General features: G+C 35.1%; 1 protein-coding gene across 2 annotated transcripts; it reads left to right on the top strand.

Moving 5' to 3' along the window:
• Positions 1-3,729: 3,729 nt before the first annotated feature.
• LOC109244198 (phosphoinositide phosphatase SAC2-like) lies at positions 3,730-15,418 on the top strand. 2 transcript variants are annotated; one of them, XM_019411253.1, is made up of 16 exons: positions 3,730-4,353; positions 6,231-6,435; positions 6,520-6,682; positions 7,239-7,461; positions 7,749-7,825; positions 8,128-8,315; positions 8,388-8,485; positions 8,601-8,734; positions 8,835-8,963; positions 9,733-10,066; positions 10,472-10,593; positions 10,689-10,802; positions 11,398-11,589; positions 13,537-13,713; positions 14,542-14,647; positions 14,917-15,418. In XM_019411253.1, the coding sequence occupies exons 1-16, from the start codon at positions 4,258-4,260 to the stop codon at positions 15,034-15,036; spliced, it is 2,478 nt and encodes an 825-aa protein (XP_019266798.1). In that variant the 5' UTR covers positions 3,730-4,257; the 3' UTR covers positions 15,037-15,418. The 2 variants fall into 2 exon arrangements, with proteins under 2 accessions (XP_019266798.1, XP_019266797.1); XM_019411252.1 differs by having other exon boundaries at positions 13,534-13,713.
• The last annotated feature ends 83 nt before the right edge of the window (positions 15,419-15,501 follow it).

The following is a 15,501-nucleotide window of genomic DNA, read 5'->3' as shown; positions in this document are numbered from 1 at the left end:
TGTTTTGTTTCCTGAGTCCCAGTTTGCTTAATTTTGCTTGCATTGGAGAATATGAGGCATTTCCTATTCGCGCATCTGGGAGAATGCTCTTGCTTCTATCCCGCTTAGAAAAATAGTTAGTTAAACCAAATAAAATCATTCGTTACCTCGATTTGATCTAGTGCAAAGAAATTCTAGGAGGGCAAGCGCAGTTAGCAGGAAGCGGTGACACTGAAGTAGAGTCTAACAGCTCCCAAATTCATCACCTCGTGAATGTTTTTTTTTAATGATGGTGAAGTTGAAAATGCAGTCTGCGTCTGTGACCTCATATGAGGTGAAGATATATTAACTTCAAGAACCATATCTTATATACTGAATTTTTTGCAACCGGATACAATTCCCGCACAATGAAAGCAAAAGAGAAAAAGGATATCTTTCATCCGGTGGGAGCAAATGGGGTTGAAGAAATTTCCTTTTCGTAGCAAAATCAATTACTAGTCATGTTTGTTTTAAGAAATTTTGGGTAACTGTGAGAGATCTGTTTAGTCTATGAGTGGGAGGGATCATTGTCATAATGATAAATCTGTACACAGTCAAATAAGAATGAGATCACTGTAACTGCAGAAATTTTTCCGTTTTTCGCAAGATCTTGATCTGGATAGATTTTGATCCTCTTTTTGTGCAGCAATCCCAAACAGCGACACTACTCTTCGAATGCTAGAATCGAATTTTAGATCTAGAGGAAACTAAAATTTTAACTAGAAAATCCCCACAGACGGCGCGAAATTGTTTAAGCAAAAAAGTATGAGACCTTTTTTGTTAAACTAATTAAATAATAAGATGGAGGGTAAATCCTAGTTAAGGATAATTAATTCTAGATTCGAAATGAATAACATGAATAGAAAAATGTAGCTGAGTATAAATGCTGGCAGTGATTATGGCCAGATTTAATAGCATAAAGAGAGATGCATTAAGTAACATTAAATGGCAACAAAATGTAAATAAAGGAAAAAAGTCATCCAATCTTGGCTGAGGCGGATCCTCCTTCATTTGATAAAGATGAATGATAGATAAATATAAGAACCTTAGGACCCTTTTTGGATCTCATGAAGGTCTAGGATCACAGATCCTCTAATCTCTTTAAAGAGGAGTATTTACATATTTTCTAGAGAGAGGGAGAGAGAGCCCCTTTTGGGAAGTTCCCTCTTCCTATTTAATCCTAGAAAACCCTAAAAAAAATGTACAATTAGAGGGAATATTCAGTAGGATATTCCTTTTGAGGATTCCAAAGCAAACTAGCTGTTTCATCACTGCCCGACCTCGGTCTGTTGTCTCCGCGTGCCGAATTTCTCTGATCTGATTTTAACCCATACAGCGCATAGCATAAATTTAGATGTAAAAATTTACTAAAATTGTAAAATATATGAGATATGAACATATCTATACTATATTAAAAGCACGAAGGCCCTTATCGAAATATCGTTCGCCTTTTTTACCCATTAAAAACAGATTTCATATTGGACAAAATTGTAATTTAAATTATTTTTCTAATATTTAAGACATTGAAATCAGTTAAAATTTTAAAATTATTTTATTTTTTGAAATATTTATAAAGTCTTAATATTTAGGATTTGAAATCAATTAAGATTTACCTTACATATTTTTCTCCTAATTAAAGTATGTAACATATTTATAATTTGTAGTACCAAAATTAGAAAATTTTTAAGGCTAAATATTAACTACCACTACTTGTCTTGAAGACGCGTAGACGAAGTTCTTGGACATAAAGTTTTTGAAAATTAAGTATAATTTGCTTATGTTTTATACTAATATTTAGATTTTGAGATCAACTAAAATTTTATTTATTAAATTTATCTATTTATTTGAATTAAGTCTTTATATTTAGGATTTTGATATCATTTAAAATTGAATCAAGATCAATTAAACATTTATCTTATATAAATTATCTGTATCTATCTATATATTATATACTATATTAAAAGCACGAAGCCCCTTACGGAATGTGATTCACCTTTTTTACACTTTAAAAAATAATTTCAATTTGGATAAAAGTGTAAATTAATAATTTTTGTAATATTTAAGTGAAATATATTAAAAATTTGGTATTAAATCTTTTCTTATTTGAACTATGTAGAAACTCCTAGTATTTAAGTTATATAAACTATTTCTTAGATTTCTAAACTTAAAGGTTACTATTGTAAACTACCATATATAAGCACATAAGGACGACATGCTTACGTATAAAATAATAATAATTCATAGTAATAATATATAACATACTTTAATTTTTTTATTTACATATTGTAATAAATTGCCATATTAAATCACAAATCCATTTAAAATATTTGACAAGTGAAACATAGATAAGATACTTAAATTTATATATTGAAATTAGCAGTAAATTATACTCTAATTTATAAGATCGTTTAAATTATAACTTTCTACTTATTATTTTTAAATCTATGATTATTTAATTAATATAGGAAGTCAAATAATATTATTCATGTGATTTTTTAAAATTTATTCACATCGATAAGAATTTACGCGCAACACGCATACTCTAGTAACTTTAAAAATAGAATGAGTATGAAGCTAACAACTTTAAAAGTTCAATCCAAAAAGTTTGTTTCCCGTGATAATTACCACCCAATTTTTTATCCATTTATCTTCTTGCCTCACAAGTTTTGTATAGTTGACTAGGGAAAAAGAAAAAGCCTAAATCCTGTAGTTTGGCTGCTGAATAGTGAATAGGATCAAATATCAATTATGGGACGGCATATGTATAGGTATATTCCATTGAAAAATTGGCATTTTTTTTCCTACTGGAGGGACCATAGTTGTATGTATACATACCTGATACCATTCCTCCAAGTTGTTATTTATAGTGCAAAGACTTTAGAAGAAATGCTAATTAAAGTAATTATAGGTCAATTTTTAATATATTTCACAATTAAGAAACAATCCTATTTTCAATGTCTTACGATCATGTTGTCCACAATCATTTTGTTAGCATGCCTACGTTAGTTGTCTCCTCGGCTCTGATTAGTATAGTTATACACCTAGTAATTTCTTAGCAGATTATAAAAATTATTGCTACATACAATATTGAAACTTGAAAATCACGATTTTGAATAAATATATGCACTTGATATGAATTTGACACTGCAATCTAATTGTTGCCACACCCAAGTGCATTTTTTTGATTCTACCAAAAGCTTTATTTTTCTTAATTATGAGATAATTCTTAAAATATTGATTGGGAGAAAGAGTGAATATAATTTGGAAACTTACATGAAATTCGAAACATTTGATTCTCACATAAACTAAAATTAATTATTATGCCCTTAATGATATGTTCTTGTGACCACAAACGGCGGCGGACCTACCGTTAGAGCCGGCCCCATGTAACTTCGAAATAAACATATATATATATATATATATATATATATATATTGATTGACACCATAAGACTCACATCTTATGTAGCTGTATTAGTCGATTTGAGGGGGCACGGTTTGACTTTTAGTGCACTGCTTGGGTACCGCTCCCACTTTAGTATTTGCTTAATTTTTTATTCGACAATGATGCTCCCGCCACTTTTAAATTCCGTGTACGCCTCTGAACGCAAAAATACTACAACATTTAAGACTAGAATTTCAAGGGCAATTTTAGTAAGTGTCTAAGAGTAATTTAATTTCGCATCTATTAATTTCTCGAATTGATCGTAAATTCAAGAAAGGAAATAAAAGTAGAAAAAGGAATTAAAGACAAGATCATGGAGGCCTTACACAAGGCAATTTGAAAATTTCGGCATATCTTAGCTGTATATGTACAAATCAAATAAATAATAAATATAAATAATATTTGCGTGTTTTATGTGGATGTAGACGCTGGAGCTCTAGTTCCCTTGCTTACCTCTTCCGATCTGAAATCTCTCCCAAATCTTTCTCCATCTTCCTTATTTCTCTCTTCTTAGAGTTTCTCTCTGTGTTGACTTCTCTTTTTGCTCTAACTTTTCCTTTTTTTCAGCTTTTCTCGCTTCCATAATTTTTTTTTTATATCTGATTTGTTTTCACTCCACAGTTTAGTTTCCAATTTTTTTTTTTCTCGCTTGTGATTTAGAATATCAGGTTATTTATATTTGGAGAAGAAGGTTACCAGTTAAGGTTTCTGGTAGTGAGTTGACCAGCGATTTCTTTGCTATTTTATGCTCAACTGAGATAAAACTGCCGGTCCTGAGGCTCGGGATCGGAGAATATGGGTTCAGAGAGCAGTCAGCAATCTGAAAACAATGAGCAACACGACTCGAGACCCTTATATCTCCAGAAGTTTCGGCTCTATGAGACTAGCTCGGTATTATGTTTTGACGATTTGATTTACTTCCTGAATTTTTGTTTTCTTTATGTTATTAAACTGGAAAATTCTGTATATGTTTATTTTCCAGTTGTAGATTGCAAGAGTTTTTTTCCCTTTAGATCATGTATTAGTAACTTTTAGTATTTCAAAGATGTCATTTAACTTCGTTATTGGTCATTTAGCTTGTTGGCCGAGCAAGTTTTCTGCTTTTTTAGTTCTCTTAATTTTTACCTACATGCTTATCGACTTGGTTTACGATTTATTTAATTAAGATTTCGATTCAACTCTTTTTTGTGTCAGTTTAGAACAATATCTCCAAAGCAAATGTTTACATTCAAAAGCAAAGCATATGAATATATTTCGTGTGATGCATCTCTATAAAGATACAACCTTTAGACCATAGGAAAAAAAGTTACAATTTTGTTGCTTGTGGATGGTCTTTTGGATCTTACATGGCCAATATTGCAGGTTCTTGGTCTCAAAATGGAAATTTTCACGTTTGTATTTAAATCCAAATTGCTTGTCTATTTTCCAAAGGGAAATTGTGAAGAAGGGGAAATGATATAGTTTATCACATTGTTAAGGGAAGTGACTCGCGTGAGGTTGTTTCCCATAGTGCTAAATGAATAAGACTCCTCATTTTAGTAAAGAAAGTAACTAGTACAATGTGGCATCTTTCTTTATTTCTCTCAAGTTCAAACAACAGAGAACTTGATAACTTAACAATCTCAACATGTCAATGTGTTTATGAAACAATTAAAGAGGGGAAGTCAGACGGCAAGGCCATATTGTATTTCTATCAAGCTACAAATGATATGATGTACATCAAGCTCTTCCCTTTTAGCTAAAGGATAAGCATATTTTGTCTCGTGTTGATTCTTTCTTGTTTGTACAAGGTTATAAACATTCCTGTTGCTTTCTTGCATTCTTTTATTGGTGGACATTTTGTCGTTGCTCTTCCTCTCCTTTTCTAAAACAAATTCCTAGAAATGCACTTTACTATCCGTTACCTTCAGCTTGTGCAAACTGTTCTTGGTTATGTTGAAGTTGCATTTCCTCAAAAATCTTTTAGAAACAATGACAGAAGTTGGACAGAACTTGTTAAGTTACTTGAATAGAATGCTGCTTAAAATGTTAAATATTTCATTTCATCCCAAAATGTTTTGCCTATCGTTTTTCTCTAAACAAGATTTGACCACCATTTTGTTGGTAATAAGTGGAATGTGTAAAACAGAGATAGAATACGTATCTAAACTCATCTTAGGGCGACTTTGATAACTAAAGAGATGCTTATTGCACTTATTATTCCATCATGCAAAAATATACCTTGATTTAGTTTATTCAAAAAAGTAAAGCCAAATAGGGAATTTTTTGTCTTTCCTACGTGGTGTGTACTTTGAGATTTTGTAGATTTTGCCAATCACCAATTTAGTCAGCTATATCTCTTCCAAGTAGGCATTTTCAAGTAAAATTGTTCTCTGCCCTCACTTCAAGTCACACGTGTTCCATTTTTATTTTGTACATTCACTCTCCGAGATTACAGGACTAAATGTCAAAAAAATCTTTTACTTAAACTATTACCCCAGTTGCAGACTAAATGTCAAAAAAATCTTTTACTTAAACTATTACCCCAGTTGCATAGAATCTCTCGTTGGTTCTCTTTCTTTCATGCTGACCTTATTAACTATTTGGGATGGGAGCATATATCTGTGTATAGTCACATATCCTTAGTTATTCCTTTTTTTTCCTTCTACTGATTGCACTGGATACTGAATATGGATGACGATTATGAAGTTATTATAGCAAGGTTACTAGAGAGTTAATTTGCTTTTATATAATTGTCACAATGGTTAACTTACTTTTACTTGTCGCAGAACTTCTATATGGTTGGAAGGGATAAAACTAGAACTTTTTGGAAAGTTTTGAAGATTGACAGATTAGAGCCGTCGGAGCTAATCATGTATGAAGATTCTGCCACATACTCAGAACTTGAATGCATTGACCTCCTCAAAAGAATACATGAAGGGAACAAGTCAACTGGAGGGCTTAAATTTGTTTCGACCTGCTACGGAATTGTTGGTATGTTGTACCACTAAAGTTTCATTCTTTTTCTGAATAGATTTTTTTATTTGAACGCAACTCTTTGTTTTTGGTGGATTTTAGGTTTTGTAAAGTTTTTGGGACCTTATTACATGGTGCTTATTACAAAAAGAAGGAAAGTCGGAATGATATGCGGTCATGCGGTTTATGCAATTACGAAGAGCGAGATGTTTCCAATCCCCAATTCTACTGTGCTATCCAATATGGATTCTAAGAATGAGAACAGGTCTTTTGTCAATTCTGCATGTAAATGTAAAATGTCCATAGTACTTTTGAGAAGGCATTATAATGGAAATAACAATACTTCTAGTTTCTTTGTATCTTTATGAGATATTATCCTAGATGTGGTTGTTTCATTTTTATTTGGTTTTCATTTATTTGGACTGCTTTGAGATTTGTAATCTTTAAACTTGTCTCACGTTTGAGGTAATCTCTATACAATCTTGTCAATAGCCCCTGCAGTTTTTTAGCTGCGTGGACAGTATAAACTATAGTGAGAACATTATAGATGAACATTTTGTAGCCATAGCGTTGTAGAGCCCATTGCCAGTTTATTCTTTACAGGGAAAACTTCAGTGGTGTTCTGATGTTAATTTTACATGTTGAGTGAGACAAGGTACCCTCAGGATTTCAGTGGCACACATGCTTGCCTTTTTTTTCATATTTTCTTTCGTCAGCATTTCCTCATTATTTATGTTTTTCCTTTTTCGGCACTGCATCTGCTTTATTAACTCACTTTTGCTTTTTGGTTCTTTCTGTTTCTCCCTTTATTCTGGGAATAGATACAAGAAGCTCCTGCGCACAGTGGATCTCACAAAGGACTTCTTTTTCAGCTACTCCTATCATATTATGCTTAGTCTTCAAAAGAATCTGAGCAATTGTGAGACTGGACTCACCCTTTATGACACAATGTTTGTATGGAATGAGTTCTTAACCCGAGGAATTCGCTATCAGCTCAAAAATACTCTTTGGACTGTCGCTTTAGTATATGGATTCTTTAAACAGGTATTTTTTTATTTGAAATTGTTTCAGAGGTATATATGAAACCGAAGGGAAATCTGAATTTGACCTCAATGTAGTGGGGAAGATGCTCCTTTTAGATATGATGCCAACTTATTTGTTGTAGTAGGTGATGATATGTTCAGATTAAAAGGAGCCCGTGATTTATTTTCAGACTTTAGTATTGTGATGTTTCATGATTGCTTTACAAATAAATTAATGACTTGGATATTTAGCCATTGCTAGGATAATGCTTTAAACATGTTAATCATGTAGCTGATGCTTTTTTGTAGGTGACGCTTTCTATTTCTGATCGGGATTTTGTGTTGACCCTAATTGCTAGACGTTCTCGTCATTATGCGGGTACCAGGTTCGTCTAATTGACTTTAATACTATATCCTTCTTTATCTGATGCTGACTTATCTCATCGGATTCTGGTAGATCTATTGCTCCAGCAATAGTGTGCCATTTGAGGAATCTTGGCATTTACCTATAACTAAGTTGAACCAAAAGATGAAGAAAATTCAAAAGAATCTTCTCAGTTACTTTCATGTAATGGTCTTTGTATGATCAGATACATGTGAAGTATAAGTAGATTTAAATTCGGTATTTCAGTTAGTGATCATGGTTCATCTCCTAGTCGCTGAGTTATTTTTCCTTTATGTTATGCAGATATTTAAAAAGAGGTGTTAATGAGAAGGGTCGCGTAGCAAATGATGTGGAAACGGAACAGATTGTGCTTGAAGATATGCGTGATGGTTGCCCTGTGCAAATAAGTGCTGTTGTGCAGAACAGGGGTTCAATACCTCTTTTCTGGTCGCAAGAAACTTCACGTTTGAATATTAAGCCTGACATCATACGTATGAGAAAAGATGCATATTTTATTATGAAGTATGCAATATACTAATTTTCATGATTGTTTCGTTTTATAGTCTCCAGGAAGGATTTGAAGTTTGAAGCCACCAAACGTCACTTTGAGAATCTTGTAAAGAGATACGGAAATCCAATTATAATATTGAATTTGATTAAGGTAAACTTTATCAGGGAATCTGAATCCAATTTATGTTGCCTTTTCATTTTCAGTTGTCTAACCTTCTCTTGCTCATGTTTCCCCTGTATTTGTTGTTAATTTTGACGCTAAACAGACTCGTGAGAAGAGGCCTAGAGAAACAATTCTTCGTGCAGCATTTGCTAATGCTATTGAGTTTATAAATAAAGATCTTTCTGAGGAAAACCACTTGAGATTTCTTCACTGGGACTTGAATAAACACTCTAGGAGGTCTGCTTGCTGCTTCCGAAATTGTTATACTTGTTATTTTTTTCTTTTTCTTGTATGTTGGTCTGATGGGTTGCTGACAACTTGACACCTCTTTTTCCAGCAAAGCTGCAAATGTCTTGACACTCCTGGGCAAGGTGGCAGCTACCGCCTTGGATTTAACAGGCTTTCTGCACTGTCAACTTATCCCTGCCTCAGAGTCTGGGAAATTGCTTAAATTCTCATCCACTGGGTAAGTTTGGTAATCCAAATCCTCCCAGAGAGATTTGATTTTCTCAGTTCACGAGAGTTGATAGTTCTCAAATTAGCTTTATTAATTAGGAGAGTGCCTCCAACACTTAGCTTGGGCTAAAGAGCTCAGTTGTTCTTGTGGGCTTTGTCGGCATTTTCTCCTTTGATATGTGTTGCCACTTGAGGCTTAGGCAATTTGAAACTCATGCAGGTCCACATAGTAATTTTTTGTGTCTGGTTGAACTTTGATTTGTCTAAACAATTGAAATAACCTATGAGGGAGAGAGAGAGAGAGAGAGAGAGAGAGCTAAATTTGGTATTAACCCGATTTCTTTGTGTAGGCTTCAATAGAAAGTGCTGTCCAAGATTTCTGCCTAGCAATTCTATGTCCTATATGTGTTTTCTCTCAGCCATTACGGCATCTGAAGGGAATACCTCTTCCGTGCGTCTTTCTCGTGGCGGGAACAGAACAACAGGGAAAGACCCGGCCCGGGGCGAGCTTTATTTATTTAAGAGAGAATGGGGAGTGAATCGAATTCCGTTTCCGTTCTTTGGGGGCTTTCGGACCCCTCTCGATCTTTTTCTACGTTGAGAAGAGGGAAGGAGTCTAAATCAATGGACATTAATGAACCATCATTGATGGACGTTGAGAGAGAGAGAGAGAGAGCTAAATCTGGTATTAACCCGATTTCTTTGTGTAGGCTTCAATAGAAAGTGCTGTCCAAGATTTCTGCCTAGCAATTCTATTGATTTTGTTTATTGCTCTGTAGCAATACTGGTGATCAAGCTGGAAAAGACCTTTGTGAAGTGGGAGCTGAACCGAACTCCTCTAGTGGTGATCTATGTGGAGATTACTATGTCAAGCTTTCAACACTACAAAGAGGGGTGTTACGAACTAATTGCATTGACTGTTTGGATCGCACAAATGTTGCCCAATATGCATATGGGCTGGTTGCCCTGGGACATCAGCTGCATGCCTTGGGCTTTATAGATGTGGAGAACATTGATTTAGATTCAGCTTTAGCAGATAATCTAATGAAACTCTACGAAGCAATGGGCGACACACTTGCACTACAATACGGAGGGTCTGCTGCACATAACAAGGTAATTCTGCCTTATTTGTTCACTCAAAATTCTGCAATTTATTTCTCTCGTCTGCTGATGGATACAGGATATTCTAGTAATAAGTTGGTAGTGTGGAAGGATCTTTAAGTAACTTCAAGTCTGAGATGATCTGCAGATACCATATCTTTCAATTACAAGATCTAAGTGGTAGACATCTGTTGACTGCTGATCATGCTTTAAGTTGAAATCTATGATTAGTTTGCCAGTGAATTAAATTCTTTCCTTTTCTGGATATCTAAAGTTGGAAATTCAATATGTTGAAATTTTATCTACGAATGTCTTGTTCAAATTGGCGAATTGCATTCGACCAGTAAACGCACATGCCGATAAGTTCTAACGAGTCTAGTGGTTCCGTATGCTATACTGATGGATTTGATCAAACAGATATTTTCAGAGAGACGAGGCCAATGGAAAGCAGCAACTCAGTCTCAGGAGCTCTTTAGGACACTTCAGCGCTATTACAGTAATGCCTACATGGACGCTGAGAAACAAGATGCCATTAATGTGTACGTGAATTAGTTTCTTCATAGTATGTTTCTTGTATCTGTTCTTTCGACAGATGAAGGCAAATTAAAATAAATACATGTGGTACCAATTCCAGGTTCTTGGGACATTTCCGACCGCAAGAAGGTAAGCCAGCTCTGTGGGAATTGGATTCAGATCAGCACTATAATGTTGGTGGACATGGATCAAGTTTATCCATGGAGAATTCTAGGTAACCTGATCTTTAATTATGCATATTTTTTCTAGCTTATCTTTAATTAATGCATTCCCTTGTCTCTTTCTCAGTGTCAATACTTCTATTAGTACAAATTTGTTGAATATTAAAGTATTTTGTTATTGAAGTGTTAAAATTCATCAAGTGAATTACTATATCAAGTTGAGAGCCTTTAAGTTTTAAGACAGTTGAGTTGTGAAGTTGCAAAAGTGAGTCCCAAGTGACCCTGCGGCTTTTATATATGTGATACATTCTAGGAAAGTGAGCTTGCCCAAGTGACCAGCCTTTTACTAGCTAAAGGCTAAAACTCTGTACTATACTACAATCATCGTCTATCACTCACTTCATCCATGCAAAATTCATTGTTTACCTTGAGCTTGCCTTTTTTTTGCCCGTTTTATCTCTGTTTCTGAGATGAATATTAAAGTCAGTTGGTTTGGTGATGTACTGGAGAATTCACTTATAGAAAGATGATTAGGGGTTTTCAACATCTGGTCAAAAGTCAAAACCCAAAAGAGAAAAATACTTTAATTAAGCCAGACCAGTTCAAAAAACCCCAAAGCTATTACTGAAGCCGTTTCTTCATGTGCAGGTCGTTTATTAAAAGGTCGCTATCAGAAGGAAATTTGATCTGCGGAAGCAGCTCTTCTGTCAAGGAGACTGACACGGAGCAGACTGATGACTCTGACCAACCTTTGACTGCGAGTGCAAAAGGTGGTAGTAAGGGTCTTTCAGAGTCCACCCCAGAAATCTCAACTTGTGAAACTGATATTTCATTTACAAGGTAGCTTAGTTTAAATTTCCTTACTGCATAGATTTGTTTATTGCAGCAGAATACATCAGTTGATTCAAAAGTCCTTTCGATTGAATGGATGCTAAGTGCTTACCATTGTGAGAGTTATATCTAAATGTGGTTCCACTCCCATCGACAAAACCACTGCAACTTTTGGATGTTATATGTATCTTTTCAATGAAGACCGTAATGATTGTGTTTTTAAGAAATAAATTAATTGCAGGTTAGTGGATATTATATTGGGCAAAGGGTAAAAATTGCCCCTCTACTATTGTTTATTAGTTGCTTGTGCCACCCGTTACACTTTTCGGCCATTCTCGTCCCTACCATTAACAAAGTTTGCAAAATTACCCCTAACCCTAACGTCCCTCCACTGTGGCAGCTGACCCCTCTAATATTTTGTCCATGTCAGCAACCAAGTCAGCAGGTCCCGCCAAATAAAATGCCATGTCAGCATGAGAAGTAATTTAATCCTCAAATAAAATGGGTCAAGTCAGATGACACCATGTCATTCACCATAGAATGGGTCAAGTTTATGGGGCCATTCACTCACCCTTAATTTTAATACCTGATTCCAACTTAAAATCCACCATTTTTTAATCCATAGACCATACCAGACCCATTTCCCTTCCAAATCTGTTTATTTTTCATTTTTACTTCTATTTTTATTCCACCTCTTTCTCTTTTACTTTACATCTCTTTCTTCCTCATCAAATCACCATGTCACCTCCGACCAATTTCAACCGGAACTAGAAAATCCAACAAACAATCTATAGCCAAAATGAAATAACATGATTATATTTGAATTTTCAGATTTTGAATTAAATTCATGTGTAATTACTGCTGGATCAGATTCAAGTAAGAGATTTGGAAGCCCATTATCGAAAATTTAAAGCCTCATCCTGGGTTGGGATTTTATGCATATGAGGTTGAATTAAACTTTGAGGATTGATTTGGTAACTGTTATAGGACTGAAATTTTGTAAAACCCAGTTGAAAATTAACTTTAAACGTGGTTCATCGGCTTCACCATTGTTGAACTTTAAGAGTTTCATATTTGAAAATTTCTTTTGGAAGTTGTTCTAATATTGAATGGTCGTAGGTTTGAAAATTATTTGTATCAATCATGTGAGAATTATTTCTTGAAAGATTTTGAGGGAGAATGAAGGGTCTTTGTCTGTGTGAGTTGATTTGAATTTCTTGCCGGAGAACGGGGTTGCTGTTTGAATGACGAAACATGAAGAAGGAGAAAGGAGACGAAGAGGGGAGCCATACCGTGGAGGTTAGTTCTGCCCGCTGAAATTTTCCGGCGAAATGCCATGGTTTCCGGCGATTTTGGTATGAGGTGAGGGAGAGAAGATGAGAGAAAGGGTGGAGAGGTGAGGAGTGGGGGGTCATTTATGTTAGGGTTTTAATTTGGTGGGGTCGATGACATGGCAGCTGACATGGCTGCTGACATGGACAAAATATTAGAGGGTGAGCCTCCACAATGGAGGGACGTTAGGGTTAGGGGTAATTTTGCAAACTTTGTTAACGGTAGGGACGAGAATGGCCGAAAAGTATAACGGGTGGCACAAGCAACCAATAAACAATAGTAGAGTGGCAATTTTGGCCCTTTTCCCTATTATATTTATAGCCAAAATTAGACGTACTAATCAATTCCTCTCTCTTAAGAAGCTTCTTATTGTCTAGTATCACATTTTATGTTTTTTAAGAAATAAAGTTAATAGCAGGTTGGTTGCTACACTATTCATGGACAAATGTGTGCTAACCAAATGTTGTCTCTCTTATGATTCTTGTTGGCTCTTTCCAATTTCTCTGTTGCTTCCTCTCTTTGTTGAGGTCGAGTGGCGATGCTTTTTGAAAGGGTTGTGTATTTCGTTCTCGCCTTATTTCTTCTTTTCTCATAGTAAATTTGTGCTAATCTCACTTTTAGTAGGTACACACCCTCAATGTCTGGTAGACAGCTTTTCCTGGATATGCAATTAGAGCAGTGTCTCGGCAGTGAAAGTGTTAGATTGCGTGAACGTGTTGATTCAATTGATTTTTCAAATTTCCTAGATATTGAGTGGCTCTCTTCATCCGGAAATTCATGTGAAGAAGAAACATACGAGAGGTATCTTCTTTCCTATTGATTAAAGCTTTGATAGAGTTGAATCCGCATACTTGGTTTTAAACCATTGCTTTCAAAGAAGTCCTGGTGGGATCACTAGAGTCAGGAGGGGGGAAAACGTATCATATCAAACTAATGCTTGCTTCATTGGTTCTCACACCAATATTACCACAACACTTTGCTAGGACCAAAACTTTAGATTTATGCAACTTATTGCATTGAAATAGCCCACACTATAATAAATTTAAGGAGACATTATAAAGACTAGCTAGAGGTTCAGGCTTGACTTTCGGATTATCTCACTAATTTAGTGACTTAATGATGCAAAAACAAAGTAGGAAGCTGATGGTTGTGTTGAGACTTCTTGCGCTTCTATATAATATATAATTGTTTGGATCTACTTCAAAAAATTGACCCTTGGACACGCGGTGAAGTGTGACTTTTTGAATACTCTTTTGCTCAGGCTTATTAATACCTAGTACAGGCAAAAGGGAAAATCTTAAACGAACTATTTATTGAAAGAAAGAAAAGAATGACGCTGTGAACGCCTGTCTTCAAAGGACAATTAGAAAAGGAAAGAGTATTTAATTCTTTTACAGACTTCTTTCCACTATGAGGAAAGAAAATAAACGACTCTGTGAATGTCTGTCTTCGCAGGACGATTAGAAAAGGAAATAATATTTAATTCTTTTACAGCCTTCTTTCCAATTTTCTGATCAAATAAATTGCTCTTATGCACGACTAAGTCAGTACTAGATTAATTGCTAATGCTCCTTGGCCGTGTTTTCAGACTTTGGTCTTTTAATTTGACACTTAGCTCCATTCGTGCAGATCTGCTATCATAAGCTCACCATCTGGTGTCGTCTCGTCAGATGGTGTAACAGTTGAATCTAATAAAGCTGAAATAAGCTTTTCAGCAAGTGAGTCAAGCTTGAAGGTCAGTTCACACAAAACTGCGCTTATGTAGTATTTTTTTTTTTGTGTGTGTGTGTGTGTGTTTGTTTGGTGGGTGGGGTGGGGGTGGGGGGGTGGGGCACGAAATTGGGTCTTGCTTTTAGCTGGAAGCCTTGGTTAGAATATGAAGAATCTTAAATATACCTTCTTATTTTCTGCCTCTTACTTGTTATTAGCTTTTCTCTACATCTCTAATAACAATACTGACGCGCATGAGTAATCCCTTTTGCTTCTTCAATCTTGGTATTTTAGCGGCAGGAGCAAACTAGTGGAGATCTCAATTTTGATGCCGAAGGAAGTAGTAAAAGTATTACTGAATTTTCTGAGATGTTTGTGCATTGGGTTAACAATGGAGATATGCTTTTTCCTTGAGGTCATCTCCGGTCTCGTTGAAGCTGTATTCTTTCAGACAATTACATTCAATCAAACCATCCGAAGGATGTGGATTACTTACCGAATAAATGACAGGTGATGTTGATTAGGTAAGAGGGGAACAATGAATTTTGTTAGAGAAAATATGCCTAAACAAAGCCATTGAGATTGTAAATTGAAGCACTTTAGAAAATGATATAGAAAGTACAGGGTAAATAGCAGCAGATGATTCTTTCAGTTGTTTTTTGTTCCTTCATTTTCTACCTAACTGTTTTTGTAGGTTTCAGTTCTGTAAATATCTGTTACAGTTTTATAAGTTGCAGCTCCAGTATTCTTTTCTGTATAAAAGCTGATCTTTACCATGTAGCATGGTTTAAATTTTTAATTCTTGCATGTAGCTGAGGAGAAATTTAGAGATACTTATATACTATGAGGTTGCGATCGCAACAGTGATCAATGTAACTA

This window comes from Nicotiana attenuata, unplaced genomic scaffold (genome assembly GCF_001879085.1).
Source record: "Nicotiana attenuata strain UT unplaced genomic scaffold, NIATTr2, whole genome shotgun sequence".
NCBI lineage: Eukaryota > Viridiplantae > Streptophyta > Magnoliopsida > Solanales > Solanaceae > Nicotiana > Nicotiana attenuata.
Note: the sequence above shows the minus strand (reverse complement) of the source record. Positions and strands in the feature narration are given on the sequence as shown.

What these genes read in the sequence shown, in the direction of transcription:
- LOC109244198 (XM_019411252.1), top strand. Translation starts at nt 4,258, where the DNA reads ATGGGTTCAGAGAGCAGTCAGCAATCTGAAAACAATGAGCAACACGAC. An exon ending in TAATATTGAATTTGATTAAG is followed by an intron (nt 8,486 to 8,600) that starts GTAAACTTTATC and finishes GACGCTAAACAG; the next exon opens with ACTCGTGAGAAGAGGCCTAG. An exon ending in GGTCTGCTGCACATAACAAG is followed by an intron (nt 10,067 to 10,471) that starts GTAATTCTGCCT and finishes TTGATCAAACAG; the next exon opens with ATATTTTCAGAGAGACGAGG.